Raw genomic sequence first — 18,348 nt, 5'->3', positions numbered from 1 at the left:
TGAATAAGAACAAGCAGCAGCAAGTATCCAGTATACATGTTAACTATTTGAATACATTTATAAAAAAGCATCCCATGATGCACATCATTGAAGTGTGCCTAAAAATAAGAACCATGGCCTGTTTCACAGACAGGGCTTAAAATAACCCATGTACGTCTGCAAGATGTCAGTTAAAGATCGCTTGATCTGGAAAGCATCTGCTGTGTACAAACATCTGACAAACATCTGTAAGATGTCGGTTTAACATATATTCTAAATCACAAACATCTTAAAGACATCTAATAAACATCTGACATCTGATAGGAAATGTCCTATAGATGTATTGCAGATGAGCAAACGCTCTAAAAAAATACATCTTGCAAATGTAAATGCAGACATCAAATAGACGTATCTGCAATGTACGTGTGCTATCAGAGGACATTTAAGTAATTTTTACGCGGACATCACATATACATCTGCAAGATGTCTGTTAAAGATTACTTGATCTGGAAAGCATCTACTACATACAAACATCAGACAGACGTCTGTAAGATGTCAGTTTTACATACATTCTAAATCACAAACATCTTAAAGACATCTTATAGATGTCTATTTGACATCTAATAAGAAACGTCCTATAGACGTATTGCAGATGAGCAAACACTCTAAAAAATACATCTTGGAGATGTAAATGCAGATGTCAAATAGACGTATCTGCAATGTACGTGTGCTATCAGGGGACATTTAAGTAATTTTTACGCGGACATCACATATACATCTGCAAGATGTCTTTTAAAGATCACTTGATCTGGAAAGCATCTACTACATACAAACATCTGACAGACGTCTGTAAGATGTCAGTTTTACATACATTCTAAATCACAAACATCTTAAAGACATCTAATAGACGTCTATTTGACATCTAATAGGAAATGTCCTATAGATGTATTGCAGATGAGCAAACACTCTAAAAATAATCTTGGAGATGTAAATGCAGACGTCAAATAGACATGTCTGTGATGTACGTGTGCTATCAGGGAAGCCAGAATTAGGCCATAGCTCGATTGGGATACTTAATTTTTATAAACATGCCTTAGAAAAAAAAAATTACTAGTGTACATCTTGAGACATAAAAAGGCACTGATGTATTTTAAGATCAGTCAGTGCAAGTTTCTTTCATTTGAAACAGCTCAGACTTACATTTTAGTCTTGGACCATAGGTTTAAGCCTTGTCTGTGAAACCAGGGGAATATGTGTTGATAGTTTACATGACAGCTATGTTCAAATGTGAATATTATAATAATGCAGAATGAATATTTATATCCAAACTAGTATATACTTAGCATAAAAGTACTTATATAATTATAAAACTCCAGTAGTTGTCTTTTAGTGCTCTACAAACACTTGTCCAAATGTAATCAGTGTGACAGATGTTTAGCCCTGTCTTTAGCTGTAGATGGTGCTTGGGTTGGGGCAGCTTTGAGGGGGTCCTGCACGGCTCCTCCTTTTAGATCCGTGACATTGGACCTGTTGTCATGGAAATACTTCAGACGCATAAATTTGACAAAGAGTCTTCAAAGGCACAAAAGCCAGGATGATGAACAAGGATTAAGCTCGACGCATCTGAGACGCCACAAACAAATATTCCTGCTTCAAAAGCATTAAAAAGCACTTTAGGGGCGTTTCACGGGCTATATGTCGTTTTATATAAATTAAGGGAATGTTTGGTTTTCGCAAGAGTAGACTTTGCGCGGTACAAACGCGACAGAACAATTGCATTTAACATTGGAGCAGCAAGTGCTTTTGCTTGGACACGCGAGATGGCCAGAGTGCGATGCATTCAGCACCTGTCAGGATGGTTTGTTCTCTTCAGCTTAATGACACGCCAGAGTCAGTCCATTGAGACAGGTAGGGTGATGGGTGTTCAGTTCTTAAGATTTATCCCGTTATTAGCTCATTGACACCGACACTTGTTGCACTCCGGTTTCCTCTCGTATTCTGAATTCATTTGTGTGTATTGGCATTAGAACTAGCTGGAGTTGCAATGGCTTTCACAGACATTTGGCTTGTCCCGTGTAATTTGTCTTACCGCAACTGTAATCTAATGAACTTAATAGAAAGTACAGTAGATTGAAAATGTTTTAAAATGTTCCTAAAATGTTTTAAATATGTACATTTTAATTCCTGTTTTTTTTTTTAAAGGGAACAGTTTTATTAATTAAAACGTTTTATTATTTTAACTTTTTTCTCATTTTATTTTATTTATGTTACAAATTACAATGTAATCTGACTTCAAATTGGCTTTCATATCACATCATATCATACTTCTCTGGTTCCTTCAGTTATATATATGCCTAATTCTTTCTGGGCATTTGCATGACAACACAATAAAACATGTAAAAATAAGAGATCAATTGTTTACTGAAACATTTGTTGTGAACTTATTACTCATATATGAACTGCACTTATTTCATAGACATATAGATAGTTGTCTTTTGCTGTGAAAATCATTATTGTTTTTCATTATGAGACAGTGCATCTGGCTAAGGATGATTAATTTGATCTGACATTAAAAACTGATATAGCGCCTCCTCATCTGGTCCAGTGAAAAGCCCCTGGCATCGGTGTGATTACCAACAGAGTTGGCACGCTCTCTGCTGTTTCTCTAGAGTTCGAAATTACAATGGGAACCCGAGTGTGATTGGAGCTACCAACTGCTTTGGTCTGGCCAATTAAAACATTTATAGGGAACTTACTATTCTGCTGGTGTTCATTTTTGTGGAAACTCAGTTGAGGACACATGGTTACGGAATATTTTGAGGTATCGGTCCTTTTCCACCAATAGAAGCTTTCTCTGGACATTCCTGGCAGTGAGACATCATGGATCCACCGGTTGCCCTTGGTAACAAAGCTAATAAACCAAGGAGAGGTTGTAAATCTTCCTATTATTTGGTTCGTACCCCAGATGGGGGGGATGCAAAGCCAGTTCATGCTTGTGGTCTTTCTAGATCAGAACTGGATTTGTTCTGTTTTCCTTCCATCCATGTGTTCTTTGTTTCAGTCTAAACATGACCATTAAAGGAATAGTTCACCCAAAATGAGAATTTGGTGAAAACTTATTCACCATTAGTCCATTTAAGATGTAGATTTGTTTGTTTTTTTATGAGATTTGAAGAAGAATTGGAGAAATTTAGCATTACATCACTTGCTCATCAATGGATCCTCTGCAGTGAATGGGTGCCGTCAGAATGAGAGTCCAAACAGCTGATAAAAACATCACAATAATCCACAAGTAATCCACACCACTCCAGTTTACCAATGAATATCAATTAAAGCTGTAAATTACGTGTGAATAATCCATAATAACACATCCTCCAGTGAAAAAAATCCATCCCCTATTGTCCTTTCAAGTCAAAATCTACCAACATATAACAACAAAAACAGTCTTAAGGGTCATTTTTAGTAAAAAAGCTTTCCATTGATGTATGGTTTGTTAGGACAGGACAGTATTTGGCTGAGATACAACTATTTGAAAATCTTGAATCTGAGGGTGCAAAAAAATCAAAATACTGAGAAAATCACCTTTAGCAATGCATATTGCTAATCAAAAATTAAGTTTTGATATATTTAATAAATATCTTCATGGAACATGATCTTTACTTAATATCCTAATGATTTTTGGCATAAAAGAAAAATAGATAATTTTGACCCACACAATGTATTGTTGGCTATTGTTACAAATAGCATCATATGTTTGTTTAGGACTGTTTCAGACTGTTGTATGTTGCTTGTAAAAGTGCTTGATCTGTCCATATTTATCTTCTAATTCAGAAAAGATAACTTATCATTTGAAAACAACAATACAACATTTCTTGCAAACATGCAGCTTTTCACATCACAGGATGTTAATTGATGGACTGGAGTGGTGTGGATTACTTGTGGATTATTGTGGTCTTTATATTAGCTGTTTGGACTCTCATTCTGATGGCACCCATTCACTGCAGAGGATGTATTGCTAAATTTCTTCAAATCTCTTCAAATGAAGAAACTCAATTTTCAGCAGATTTTTATTAACTGACACAGAAGTTGTTTTGGAATCTCGACTTCTTGAGAAAATGATCTTGAATCTCACAGCTATCTCAATATTCCCAACAGTCAATGTCGTGGACTTCTGCGGACAGACAATACAGGGGGATGGCATGATCGTAAAGTCCCACCAGGAATCCCGGAAGTACTACTTTGTCACCATGGGAACGGATTGCCACCTCACCATGCAGTCCGCCACCCCCCGGGACAAGGTGCAGTTCTACTTCCGCTTTTTTCTGGTCTACAGCCTGCTACGAGTGTCCCCGCACAGCCCCGCACCCCTCTTCCCAGAATCACCCAGGGGGTCCTCTTCATCTGGCCCGACGCGGCCTGATTTGAGCTTGGAGCCAACCACCAGGGAGGGGCCTGAAGACCCCTGCCACGCTGGCTCTTACATCCAGTTCTACGACGGGAGGGATAAATCCGCACCCCCTATTGGCCAGCCACTCTGTGGGAAGAGCCCTCCCCGACCGGTGTTGTCAACGGGCAACTTTTTAACTCTGCGTCTTGTGACGAGAGGAACACAGCCAAGGGTGGACTTTGTTGGAGACTTCACTTCATTCAGGCTTGGTTAGAATGCATTTACATCATCTTTTTTTCTTGAAGTTAGAATATCAACAACCTGCAACAATATTGTTTGTCTCTCCAGGTTTTAACCAATCAGAGTGCAGCGGACAGCCTTACTTCAACTGTCGCAATGGGAAGTGTATTCCCATGAGTCTGGTTTGTGCCGATGATAAAGGCATTGACAACTGTGGCGATGGCAGCGACTTAATTGATTACCCTGGTTGCAACGGTAAGTAAAGAGTTTATTTTTTATGCTTGTCCCTCTCACCATTTGTTTCTGATAGATCTTGTTCTTGTTTTGTGCGTTTCAGGTCCTCTATCTACACCCAAGCCCCCACAGCATCATGTTACCCAACCAGCACAGATGCTGAATGTTCCTACTCAAACAGTTTCAACTTTAAAGAACTGTGCCACTCCAAACGCCATTCCTGATCCAGATTCTATAACCGGTAAGTTCTTCAGTAGTTCTGAAAAGCAATGAAAAACATGAACACAACAAAAATTCTGCCACACTCCTAAAAATATTCCACAAAGAACCTTCAGAATGAATGGAAACTTTACATTGGAGAAAAGGTTCTTTATAGTGGCAAAAAAGGTTCTTTTGATTATTAAAAATGTTCTTCACAATGAGGAAAAATGATCTGAAGGTTCTTTTTAGAACTGTTCTCTGAAAAGTTCTTTGGGGTTCTTTTGCAAAAATCCTCTTTTTAAATTACTTATTTTTTTGGGTAATGATGTTGATGTTGAATGTAGAACTTTATATTTTCATACTTCTTCATGTATGTTGAATTTGCAATTTAAGGGAACAGCTGATCGAAGAATGACAATTTCATCATTTACTAACTCTCTTGTTTTTTTAATTCTGTATGACTTTATTTTCTGACTTAAATACCACCATAAAACATTTAAGCTGGTATTTACTGAAAATCCCTGTATACTCTTAAAAAAAAGGTTCCAAAAGGGTTTTTTTTACAGTGTCCTTTACAGTCTTCAATGGTTAAGAACCATTTTGGGTTCCCCAAAAAAGCTTTTAGTGAAACATTCTTAAAAGAAACATTTTTACTACTTTGAAGAACATTTTAAAAAACTAAACTATAGTGGAAAAGTTGTGGCAAACATCTCTTGTTGCCTTCCATTATTTACTTAGAAATGTATAGAATTTAGTGATGTTATGGTGCATGCATAACAGCTTTTTCATTTCTGAATAATCTGTTTCCTTAAGAAAAGTCAGTAGTTTCTTTCCTGTATGGTAAATTTTTGTTAAACCTCAAAAACATGTTTTATAGGCTTCCCAGAATCCTGTATGTTCAGTTGTAGAAGGCCAAGCTAATAAAACCATGCACATGTTATTGTGTGTTCAAGCCTTCACTAAATCAGTAACCCTTTAACTGTCACTCCCATTTTTGAACATAGACTTGAAAATACACTTTATTTTATTTTTTTTATTTTTATAAATCATGAACGAAAACAGTTTGTAATATGATTTTGATATACATTTTCCATGGTAATGCAATGTCTGATTTTAAAATGGTTTTCAAAGGATGAATTTTGAGGTTTTAAGTTTTGAAGTGATATATAATTATAACACAAAAAAAGGCAACAAAGAATGTCTTTTTGTGACAAAAGTCAGAATTCATGTTATTGAGGTGCATTTTTAAGGTTTTAATCTATTACTTTTCCTACATAATTTGTAACACAAAACAGTGATAAAATATCTGTTTAGGAGTCCTAGACCTTTCCAACGACATATAATTTGTCATGATTAGATTTGGATTTATTTGTAATATGGTGAACTAAACAGTGACAGTTAAGGGGTTAACATGGTTGTGGGTTTGAAGTCACTAAATTGACTGTACAATATCCACATCCTGTTTTGAGTGCATATTTAGACTTAAAATCAATTTATATAGATGCAAAACCTGAAGTGGAAGAAGATGGTTCAATGCACCAAAACTCCAACATAATGACTATTCCTCAAAACAGCAGCTCTTTTTGACTGTCCATAAATTTTGTTTTATTGCTACATAATGGTGAACTCTGAAAGGCTAGGGACACAAAGCTAATTGAGGAGCACATAAATGTTCATTGCAAACAGTGAGCTGTAAATCAGCTGCTCGTTGAAACTTCTCAAGAGCACTAGTCTGCTAAGTAGCTACTCACATTTGTGCATTTGAACGAATAGCTGTCATTTACCTCCACATTCAATTTAAATTGCTTTTTAAAAATCCACAGGTGTTTGAACAAAGGCACACTACTTGAAGGGACAGACTGCACAAAGAAACCTTTAGTGGCATTAGAAGGACTATCATATCGCATTTTACTGTATAAAATGATGTAATGAAACAGTTGCCAAATAAAAAAATCAGCCAAATTTTCATTAATAAAATAAAGCAGAAATAAAATTAAATAAAACTAATACGAAAACTGAAATCTAAATTAAAAGGTAAACAGAAATAATTACAATATAAAAAATAATAATAACAATAAAATGACAAAAGCACATAGTACAATTAATAAAACGTAAACTGAGATGAAAACTGTAAATATAAAAAAAAGACTGAAACTATTTAAAATGTTAAAAAATATGAATAAGTACTATAACCATATATAAATAATAATAAAATAGACTGTTAAGAGTGTTGATAGGCAGCTAAGGCAAGCAATATATAACACAAATGTTCAATAAGTATTTTGTTTATTAACTTATGGCCTACTTTGTATTATTGGGTGAGCCATAAAATGCAGCTAAAGCTTATTTAATTTTTTTGTTTATTTATTTATTTCCTGTTTTTATTAATACACACCCTGTTATTGCTTTTGAAACATCTTAAAAGCATCTGAATAGCAGTTTTGGGTATGATTAATAATTTATATGTTTAATAATTTATTGTGCTGAATACATTTCAGTCTCACTGGGAATTGTAGGCCCTACTCCTTTGATGAAATCCTTTCTTCTCCAGATTCCCAGTCTTCCATTTCTCTGCTGGCACTGTATGTGGTTCTGGGTGTGACGGCAGGAGGGGTTCTTATGTGCTGGTGCTGTTGGGCCCCTGGCTGGTTCCTGTGGCGCGTGAGTGTGTTTCGCTTCTTGCCCTGCTGCAACTCCTGCTGCGCATCCTGCCAGCTCTGCGGACGGAGCTGCTTGCAAAACAAGGACCACCGGCTGGCCAAGGTTACGCCGGAAGGAGCAGCAACACCTGTGTCTTCTACCACCACGGTGGCTGTGTAAATACACTCCTCTGAGATCTCCTAGATACATAAAAGACTGAAAATGGAGATGATAAGGACAATTTTGCAATGAAAAAGAAACAAGAATTGATGGGCAGTGGAGTGTTTTGTGTTTTGTTTTTGAAAAAGTGTAGAATATAATTCAGCAAAATGTGCTATTTTTATTTTTTAAACTGGATTTGTTATATGTATTTCATAGATACTGGATTTGGAGAAACAACATGAGCTGAGATTTCTAGTTTCTAGCCTGTTTCGCAAAGTGAAAAAGGAAAGAATTCCACTCTATATTACCTCAGTGGGATAACTCACTTGTTGTTTTAATCTGTTTCCTGAACATGAGCAATGCTAGTGACTCTTTTTCTTGTTGAACTATTGTATTGTGTATAAAAAACTAAGTAGATTCAAGGTTATGCCAAAAAGTGCTATAAACCGATTTTTTCTAAAAGTGTTTTCTTAAAACCAAATCTTGCATGTTCACTGACATAAAATCTCGGAAACCTAGACCACTGATGCCACTGTGTTTAAATAAATGTGATGTGCAAGATAACTACTGTAATGTACATAAAAAACTTCAAATCTTGCCAATTTTTTTAGGCTGAACTAGTTAATATGATTAGAGGAACTACAAAGTGGATGTTTGTTTATCAATTTGATGAAGTTATTTAAAGGAATAGTTCACTCACAAATAAAAATTTCCTTAAAATGTACTCATCCAGGATGTAAATGAGTTTGTTTTTTCATCAGAACAGATTTGGAGAATTAACATTACATCACTTGCTCACCAGTAGATCCTCTGAAGTGGATGGGTGCCGTCAGATTGAGAATCCAAACAGCTGATAAAAGCATCACAATAATACAAAAGTAGTTCACATCACTCCAGTGCATCAGTTAACATCTTGTGAAGTAAAATTTGTGTGTTTGTAAGAAACAAATCCACCATTAATATATTTTTTACATCAAACCATAACTTCTGGCTAAAATATGAGTATTCATATCCATAATAGGTTATTTCTTTTCCAATGAAAAAGTAATCTTGTTTGAATAAGGTGAAAAATATGCATAGAAAAATGCACCATTAACAAACAAAAACAGTCTGAAATAGTTCTGAACATATACGTGGGTGGATTTTGATGTGAGAGGAAGTGTAATTATGGATTATAGTCTCATATTTTGGCCAGAAGCAATGGTTTGAAGTTAAAATTACTTATTGATGAATTTGTTTCTTACAAATACATGGTTTTAACTTCACAAGATGTTAACTGATTGAAGTGTTGTGGATTACTTGTGTATTATTGTGATGTTTTTATCAGCTGTTTGGACTCTCATTCTAACCGCACCCCAGGTTTCAGTGGTGAGCCAAAATACCCCTCCACAAATCAGAATAACCCTTTCTCCAGTGCTTCCTCAAAATCTGTTCTGATGAAAAAGCAAACTCATATACATCTGAAGGTGAGTTCCTTTTCATTTTTTTGGTGAACTATTCCATTTCCTTTTTTGATTTGTTTCTGACTTACACATTTGTCCACTGCAATAGAAGATAGTACGCCATGTATCACAACTTTTGAAAGGCATTTTGAATTTGTGTTGATATAAATAAAAAAATACAATAATATATAAACAAGGTAAGTCATTTGGAATAATGAGAAAGGGTCAAAGGTCATCCCGTTTGCCATTTTCTCCGTGCTTGAGCAGCTGTAGCGACAACAATGTCTCGTAAGCAATGCAGGTGTTTTGTATTTGGATGTAAAAATTAGACATCAGAGCCACTTAGGATGCAGATTAGTTTTGTTTTTGATGACAATGCACCACCGAATACACAAAAAATGGAAGAGAAGGGTGGAGTGAGCAGTAGCTCATTATCATTTAAAGAGACATGCACCAGACAGGCTGCTGTAAACAGAGCTGTTTTTGACAAGGTAAAAGAGGTGTTGTTTTACACAAAGTATTGTAACATGGACGCTGAGGCAGCGTTAGAATCCATATGCAGAAGTTTATTGGAAACAACAGCAAACATACACGTGAAACAGGCAGAGGGTCAATAACCGGGAAAGCAGTCCAAAAACCATAAACGTAATCCGAGCAGCAAGGTGATAACACAGGCAGTGAGTCAAATACCATGAAGTCAGTCCAATAAAGCAAACAATCCGACAGGGGTAATCCGTGAACTCAATAATCCATAAACAAAGCAAGATAGCAACAGGCAATCCAACAGAGTAATGTAAACGCTCGATAAGGCAGGTTAAACTGGCAATACTTCGCGAGGTCTTGAGCACATGGTCAGTTTTTAAATAGTGCCAAACAGGAAGTAGCAGTAGAAGCAGCAGAGGGAGCGTGCAAGCAGTCCTAGGGTGAGAGCTCCCACTGCTGGCTTGGCGTTACAAGTATTTTGCAGACATGTCATTAAAGACCCTTAAAATCATATTAAAAGCATACCAGCTTGTGGAAAATGGGCATCCGATTTTGTAAATTAGCACCATTTGTTTTTTAATTATTTCATGCATATTCAAATGCATTGAGTACATCACTGTTGTTGACAAATGTACAGTAGTCTGTAAGTTATTAATCTCTTATTCCTGATGGTTAAAGACTTGATAAACAGTTCAGATACCAATAAAATTGTAAATAGACAAATTCAGTCATTAAAAACAATTTTAATGTGACGTATGTTTCAGATTCTCCTTGTGACTGTTTACAAAAGAGAGAAAGTCTGGCAAGTGCTTCCATTTCAGACGGCGTCTGTTGCTTTTGTCACTCCTAGCAACCTTTCAGAGCAGATCCTCTTTGCTCAAAGAAGAATTTCCTTTTCTCTGTTTGACCGATTTATATAATCACCAAACCCCCTGTTCAAACAGGCCCTAGACGTTTAATATCTGACATTAAGGTGACCTTAATTTTTTTCTCAGAACCCAGGCAGTAGATCCTTTTCAGGCGTTGAAGGCCCCAGCGATGGGTGTGGATTGTTGTTACAATGACCCCATTAAGACCATCCGTAAACGCTTTAAATTAACGGCACTGCATTGTTCCCGCGGTATCTCTCTGACACAAGCGGTTGCAAACGTCATTGGTCACCCACTCACACAACGTGCCTAAATTGTTTGGTCTTCAAGGTGTACATAAAATGGATGAGGGGATGTGTAAATATCACCTAAAACAGACAGAATTCTATAAGGGCTAAAAATATACATTTTCAATCAGCTAAACAATGCTGTTGGCCAATATTTGCTGGGGTTTATTGATGGCATTGTTTTTTTTTCCCTCAAAAAGGGACAAAGGTATTCCATCTAGAAATATGAACAATTTTTGTCCTTTTTTTCAACGATTGCTTGTTCTGTTTTTTTTTTTATTTTTTTTTTTTTTTTAGAAATGCATAACATAATGATTCTATGCAAACAAGACTGATTACCGAGCATTTTTCTTAACCCAACAATTTTTCCAAGACATTATATATTGTATAAAACTAACTTTAAGGACCATTGTACTTCTTGGTTCAGTTAACAAACGCTGATACATCAAGTGAAAGTGATTCTATAAACTTCCCTTTTAAATGTCTTCATCACCTATGTGAATTACCTGTTTTTGGAGGTTGATTTTTACTTTTAGTTTTCTTACTTGTACGGTCAGTTTTGACTTCATTCTGAAATTGTGTTGTGGTAATTGGTTAAATATATATATTTTTGTATTGAACAGGATTCTTCCACAGAAATGTCAAGTTGAACTGACATTTTACCCATTTTAAAGTAAGTCTCATAATCTACTTCCCTCTCAGACACTTTCAGAGTACTGTTCATTGTTCAATTCAAATCTAAAGTTCGTTCACAGTGTCTACAGACATCACGAAATGGCCCTGTTCGTCTTCATTATCTTTCATCTTTTACTGGAGGTTAAATCGCAAAGTAAGTGATATTGCATGCTTAATAATGATAATAATATGTGATTTCCATTCATTTTCCTACCTGAACATTGCAGTTTTGACTTTACAAATATTGGCAACACTGTACAACATTAGTTACACATTAGTTAACATGAACTAACAATGAACAGTACCTCTATAGTCTTTATTAATCTTAGCCAATGTCGATCTAAATGTTTTGTAATACATTTTTAAGATCAAAAGTTGTAACTGTTAACATTAGTTAATGCACAGTGTACTAACGTGAACATGAACATTTGTATTAACTATCATTATCAAAGGTTAATGCTGTAAAAATATATTGCTCATTGTTAGTTAATGTTAATGCATTAACTGATGTTAATGAACCTTATTTGACTATTTTGAAGTGTTAATATTAATGAACAAATTTGTTTTGCTTTTTTAAATAAATTATTACTTCATATTGAAGAGTCAATAGTTTCAGAAAGCTATTTGGTCTGATTTTCAGTTGTATATACTGGACTTGTATTATTATGACATTAACACATGCACATACTTTTTTTTATTTATTAAATACATTTAAAAAACAAAAAAATTGTCTGTGCATGTATTGTCATCAAAGACTTTTAAATTAAAGTGGTCATCGGATGACCATTTTCCACAAGTTTATATGATTCTTTAGGGTCTTAATATAAAGTCTATAATATACTTTGGTTAAAAATTCTCAATTGCAGTGTAAAACAACACCCTTTTTACCTTGTTAAAATGAGCTCTGCTCGCCCCGCCCCTCTCTTCTCTCTGTGGAGTGACGAGCTGTGCTCTGAGACATCGTTTACTTTAGCCGCATTTAGCCGTGAAACTTGCTAACTAGCACGTTATTACCAATGATTTGCGTGAACAGACGCATTTCTGTCAATCGCATTATTATTATTATTATTATTATTATTATTATGTAGAGGCGCATTCTCTTCACAAACAAACGTAATCCACTCAGCAGCTGAGATGTCGGGAGTAAATGGCGACCACTATGTTCATTATTACATCCAGCAACAGAACACCTCAATTGCTCAATCGGAGATATTCTTGTCTAACTTACATCCCTGTTCTGGCATCAAAACATTGGAGGTCGGACTGTTACAGCTGATCTGAGGTAAGATGCTCATGTCAATCAACAATCGTGGGAGACGCCACACTGACAGGCATCTGAGAATGGCTCGATTTGAAAAAAGGGAAATTATTTTTTACAGATTAATTAAAAACCACTGCATGGATTTTTATCATTATAGGGTAAATGTGTACATACACTGCCAACATACATTAATGTTCAAACAACATGTTAAAGTGAACTTTGCATCCAATGACCCCTTTAATTTATTAACTTTTATAATATACTTTGTTGCAAAGCTAAATTTGTCTCATGTTTGTTACAGATTTGCCACAGGCCAAGCTGACAATATTTCCAACATTTGCTACTGATGAAGAGGTGCAGATGGTCTGTGGAGGTCATGAGAATCAGCACATGTCTGAGTGCATGTTTTACCCTGCCGGACAGGAGAACTTTATAAAACCAAGTGCATCGTGTAACTTCTCCATTACCGTTGCCGATCTAATCGCATGGTCACAAGATCAAGAGAGTTCATATGTCAACATATCCTGCTACTATACTGTGCATGACTTAGAAAAAAACACAACATCACCTCATTCTGACATAGTCTCAGTAAGGGTCAGAGGTAAGCTGTTCACTAATTATTTGTAACAGACAGATAAAGTGGTTTGATTTTTTTCTTTCTAAGCAGATGTTTTTGTTTCTTGTAAGGTTTGGCCTCCATGCCAACTTTGCCACCAGAGGGCAGCCCAGCTACAATGATTCCCAATGGAACCATTCAAGGTTGGAATTATCACTGAATTTTCAGATTTTCTCATTAAAATAACTTGGAATAATTAATATAGTTGTCAAAACACTAAGAAGAACTTTAGTTGCTGAGTATTTTCTTGCACTAATGTATTTTCAATTGAAATTGTAAATTGGGGCGGGGCACAGAGGTGGTTGTTGCCACCCCCTTTTTAATCAGCCAATAGAATTCAGTTTATGTCATAGGCATGAACTTTGTTTTTGCATTGAACAATTTTTTAAACACTCTTTAGAGTCATCACTATGAAAAAAGTCAAAATTATGCCAGCTTTTATATACATATACATATGCTCAATTATACAAAGACTAATAGTTAAAATAATCCATTAAATAAGTTTTTAAGGCTTTGTAAAGCCAATTTGAGTTTTTGTTATTCTAGCACTCTCTAGTTCAATGTGATCATTGTATTTTCATAATCATTTAAACATTCATTTCAGCGAATTTGTCCACTGTGTCAACAATAAACACAACACGTGAGTTGCCTAGATTGATTGTTATTACTTAACAACTATATTCTCTTAACCAACATCATTCTTCTTCATTTTGCACACATACTTCATATTATTATATTTGTATAATAAATAATCATCCATTTAAAAATAATTTGGCCATTAATAATATGTTTAACACATAGTGTAACTCTTGTTCTGTGTGTTCAATAGCTTTCACTGTAACATCCAGTACTGAAAACACAACAGATCCGATAACCAGTAAGTGCTTTTTTCTCCTTATTATATTTTTGATCAACTGGCTTTAAATCTACTCATCTAAATTTGTTGCTACAACAGATATGTCCAGTCTAACTACCAGTGACAGCAATATTTTAACAGATCCTGCAAATGGTGAGTGCTCAGGTCTTCTGCTTTGATTTATAACATTACTGTAGCCAAAACATTTTATTTATTTACAAATCTTTAGCATCCTTGGAATCGACCACACTTACTATTACTACAGAACATGCATCAAGTAAATACTATAAAATGTACATTTCTATATACATGGTTTTAAAAATTCTAAGATTAATCATCTAAGATTAATAAGTTGAACAACATCATCTATTAATCAGATGTGAAGTGGAATGTGTTCAGGACAATGATAGTAAAAAAACATGTTGAACACATATGGTAATGGTCAGCTTCGTCTTTACAGAATTCCCTGTGACGACTGGAGGCCCTGAAATCAAAAAGTACTCAAATACAAGTAAGTCACTTTACCCAGAGGATGAGTTATTCAATGCAGCACATTCATTAGAAACTCAGTGGCAATGAACATTGAATTTACATTAATGCAACAGTGTATTTCTAGTTTTTATTTGATTTCTTTGTCTTGCACAGAAATGTTTTATTTTATTGCTGTGGTTGCAAGTGGTGGAGGAATTGTACTGACTGGACTCGTGGGCATCTGTTTGTTCGGATGTACACGTAAGTGTAAAAAACTGACATGCTTATAGTTTTAACATTCTAATTGAAAACATAAATGTTCAATTTGACAGCTTGATGTTTCTTTCATTGCAGGAAAGTCAAAGGCAGAAAGGTGAGGAAGTACATATGTGAAATCATTAAAGCAATATTTCACCAAAAATTTGCAGAATATTTACTTCATCAGATTTAAAGAAATTCAACATTGCATTACTTGCTCATCATAGGTTCCTCTGCAGTGAATGGGTGCCGTCAGAATGAGAGTCCAAACAGCTGTTAAAAACATCAGAATAACCCACATGGACTCCATCGATTAACATCTTGTGAAGTTAAAATTGTGTATTTGTAAGAAACCTATCCAGCAATAAGGCATTTTAACTTCAACCCATTGCTTCTAGCCAACGTATGAGACTATAATGCATATTAACACTTCCTCTAACATCAAAATCCACCCACATATAGGTTTATAACTATTTCAGACTTTTTTGCTTGTGAATGGTTCAGTTCAAAATTTTCAGTTCAAACACGTATAAACATATTTTACACTCGTACTTTAGCCAGAAGCAATAGTTTAAAATTAAAAATGTCTTTAATATGGATTTGTTTACTACAAACACACAGCTTTTCACTTCACAAGTTGTAAATTTACAGACTGAAGTCATGTGGATTACTCATTGTGATGTTTTTATTAGCTGTTTGGACTCTCATTCTGACGGTACCCATTCACTGCAGAGTATCCACTGGTAAACAAGTGATGTAATGCTAAATTACTCTAAATCTGTATCTGTTCCAATGAAGAACAAGCTCTTCTATAACTTGAATAGGCTGAACATGAATAAATAGTCACCAAATTTTAATTAATAATTTATAATTTTTGTCTGAACTGCTCCTTTAAAATGACATTTTTTAATAATAAAGAATCAAAACATGCACAAATTATATTTGTGAAATTGAATAGGATTTGGATCGAATTCAACGGCAAAAAACAAGGTATGTTTTTACTTTACCCCCTGAAGTGTAAGCCATTTCTTACTCAAAACAGAAGTAAAAGCCAAGGTTTGCTGAAATGTCGGTCTGTATTCTAGGACATTCTTTACCAATGGCCAGTTCAGACTTAGTAAGTATCAGTTTACATGTGTAGAATGGCTAATGGATTCATTTTAATATTTCCCACTGTTTAATAGATCACTCTTTGTTATTTAGTCTGCAGAGGATGATACAGTGCTTTACTCAGTTGTTAACTTCCCCCAATCCCCCTCTCAACCACCAGGTAAAGAATAAAACAAGTCCCCTCTATATTATTTAACTTCATTTTATCAGTTCTTTCAAACAGTTACATTTGATAAAACTACTTAAAATCTTATCTTATAGTCTTAACTCTATCATGGTCATTATTTGATATCTGATATGTCATGTTATGCAGGAAACAGAGAAGAATCAGTGCAAACTGAGGTGAGTAAAGCAGTTGGTTATATATTACACATAATTTGTGTCCATTTTAAGATTTCATTTCTCTTCCAGGTTGAACCGAATCAATTGTATTACACCATCCTCACCAAACCGGATGTTTCCAGTAAAAACAGGACTCTTTACAGTCAGCTGAAGGTCCGCTGAGAGAATACAACTCTGCCTGAGCAGAACTGATCAATCTTAATTTTCAACAGGCTTTAAAGGGGTCATCAGATGCCCATTTTCCACAAGTTGATATGATTCTTTAGGGTCTTAATGAAAAGTCTATAATATACTTTGGTTAAAAATTCTCAGTGGTTACCTTGTCAAAATGAGCTCTGCAAAAATCATCTCATTTTGGTCAAGGTTGCTTTAAATGCAAATGAGCTCTGCTCGCCCTGCCCCTCTCTTCTCTCTGTGGAAAGACGAGCCAGTTTACTTTAGCCGCATTTAGACGCTAAATTTGCTAACTAGCACTTTATTAGGAAAGGCAATCGCAAAGATTCATAAAAAAACCCTTATACTCACTTCTGCTGTAAGTGAAGCTGGAACATGAATAATTCGCGCGAACATAGACGGATATATGTAGATCGGGAGGCGCATTCCCTTCACAAACAAATGTAATCCACTGCATCTTCAGCTGCTCAGATGTCGGGAGTAAATGACGACCCCTACATTCATTATTACATCCAGCAACATCTCAGTCACTTAATCAGAGATATTCTTGTCTAACTTACATCCCTGCTCCGACATCAAAACAAAAGAGGGCAGACTGTTCCAGGTGATCTGAGGTAAAACACTCATGTCAATCAACTATCGTGGGAGCGGCCTCTGTCGGTGTGACACCACAACGACAGGCATCTGAGAACGGCTCGATTTGAAAAAGGGGATATTATTGTTACAGATTAAAAACCACTGCAGTGTACATACACTGCCAACACACATTAATGTTCAAACAACATGTAAAAGTGAACTTAGCGTCCGATGACCCCTTTAATCCTCCATAGCAAATACCTTTTATTGTAAATGTTAGACTTCTGATTTCTAATTTCAATATCTTAACCTTTCAAAACTGTGTCATAAAGTTCTGTCTGATGTCAGTTTACTTGTATTTTTGTAGTTTCACAATTATAACCACATCAAAAGGCACACTGCATTAATATGCATACTTTTAAGCAATAATAATAACATAATTTTTACACAGTGTTATTGTGAATGACAGTTGTATTGATGAACGCAAGGATACTGATATTATGTCCTGTTGCTTTGTGTGAATATTTTACCTGAAGTTTATTATGATGTCGTTCTTCAAAGTTATGTCTAACATCTCACTGAAGACTGGAGTAATTGCTGCTGAAAGCTTAGCTTTGCCATCACAGGAATAAAATATAATATATTAGGACAGCGAACTGTTATTTTAAACTGTAGTAATATTTCACAGTGTTACTTTACTGTATTTGTGATGAAATAAATGCAGCCTTGGTGAGCAGGAAACACTTTTACAAAAACATTAAAAAAAAAAAAACTTTAAAAAAAAAAGCCCAGCCTTTTGAATGGTGGTGTACTGTAAGAAGTTTTAAAGGAAAACCAGACACAACAGGGAAACCTGCATCAATACAGGTAATAACGTAAGTATATATGTGTTAGAATTTAATATCTAACTTGATTAACTTGATTCGTTTTGGTTAAGCGATGGAGCACAGAGTCAGGATCCTGGACCAATGAGATGACCACACACAGAAAAGTGTAATTCACTCAAAGGCATTTTATTAAGAGAAGCCTCCAACATTTATATGGTAAATATGGAGAAGTGAAAGATCAAACATCACATCCTTATA

At 35.2% G+C, this 18,348-nt stretch overlaps 2 protein-coding genes across 4 annotated transcripts; both read left to right on the top strand.

Annotated features, from left to right (window-relative positions):
• The first annotated feature begins 1,510 nt into the window (after positions 1–1,510).
• ldlrad2 (low density lipoprotein receptor class A domain containing 2) lies at positions 1,511–10,402 on the top strand. The gene is made up of 5 exons (XM_051122091.1): positions 1,511–1,887; positions 4,135–4,635; positions 4,715–4,861; positions 4,944–5,081; positions 7,593–10,402. Exons 1-5 carry the CDS (start codon positions 1,800–1,802, stop codon positions 7,859–7,861), a joined length of 1,143 nt encoding a protein of 380 aa, XP_050978048.1. The 5' UTR covers positions 1,511–1,799; the 3' UTR covers positions 7,862–10,402.
• A 1,017-nt stretch (positions 10,403–11,419) lies between these two features.
• Positions 11,420–18,015, top strand: LOC127172701 (uncharacterized). Of its 3 annotated transcripts, XM_051122047.1 has the most exons (16): positions 11,420–11,442; positions 11,548–11,597; positions 11,680–11,753; positions 13,162–13,461; positions 13,548–13,619; positions 14,081–14,116; positions 14,306–14,353; positions 14,432–14,485; positions 14,793–14,843; positions 14,978–15,064; positions 15,158–15,176; positions 16,020–16,051; positions 16,147–16,178; positions 16,265–16,331; positions 16,485–16,513; positions 16,583–18,015. In XM_051122047.1, the coding sequence occupies exons 3-16, from the start codon at positions 11,699–11,701 to the stop codon at positions 16,673–16,675; spliced, it is 975 nt and encodes a 324-aa protein (XP_050978004.1). In that variant the 5' UTR covers positions 11,420–11,442; positions 11,548–11,597; positions 11,680–11,698; the 3' UTR covers positions 16,676–18,015. The 3 variants fall into 3 exon arrangements, with proteins under 3 accessions (XP_050978004.1, XP_050978003.1, XP_050978006.1); XM_051122046.1 differs by lacking the exon at positions 11,420–11,442 and having other exon boundaries at positions 11,450–11,597; XM_051122049.1 differs by lacking the exons at positions 11,420–11,442; positions 14,081–14,116 and having other exon boundaries at positions 11,450–11,597.
• Positions 18,016–18,348: the final 333 nt, after the last annotated feature.

The sequence above is a fragment of the Labeo rohita genome, chromosome 11 (genome assembly GCF_022985175.1).
Source record: "Labeo rohita strain BAU-BD-2019 chromosome 11, IGBB_LRoh.1.0, whole genome shotgun sequence".
Classification (NCBI taxonomy): Eukaryota; Metazoa; Chordata; class Actinopteri; order Cypriniformes; family Cyprinidae; genus Labeo; species Labeo rohita.
This window is presented reverse-complemented; position numbering and strand designations above follow the sequence as displayed.

What these genes read in the sequence shown, in the direction of transcription:
- ldlrad2 (XM_051122091.1), top strand. Translation starts at nt 1,800, where the DNA reads ATGGCCAGAGTGCGATGCATTCAGCACCTGTCAGGATGGTTTGTTCTC. An exon ending in GAGTCAGTCCATTGAGACAG is followed by an intron (nt 1,888 to 4,134) that starts GTAGGGTGATGG and finishes TATTCCCAACAG; the next exon opens with TCAATGTCGTGGACTTCTGC. An exon ending in TGATTACCCTGGTTGCAACG is followed by an intron (nt 4,862 to 4,943) that starts GTAAGTAAAGAG and finishes TGTGCGTTTCAG; the next exon opens with GTCCTCTATCTACACCCAAG.
- LOC127172701 (XM_051122047.1), top strand. Translation starts at nt 11,699, where the DNA reads ATGGCCCTGTTCGTCTTCATTATCTTTCATCTTTTACTGGAGGTTAAA. An exon ending in ATTCAACGGCAAAAAACAAG is followed by an intron (nt 16,052 to 16,146) that starts GTATGTTTTTAC and finishes TCTGTATTCTAG; the next exon opens with GACATTCTTTACCAATGGCC. An exon ending in AAGAATCAGTGCAAACTGAG is followed by an intron (nt 16,514 to 16,582) that starts GTGAGTAAAGCA and finishes TTTCTCTTCCAG; the next exon opens with GTTGAACCGAATCAATTGTA.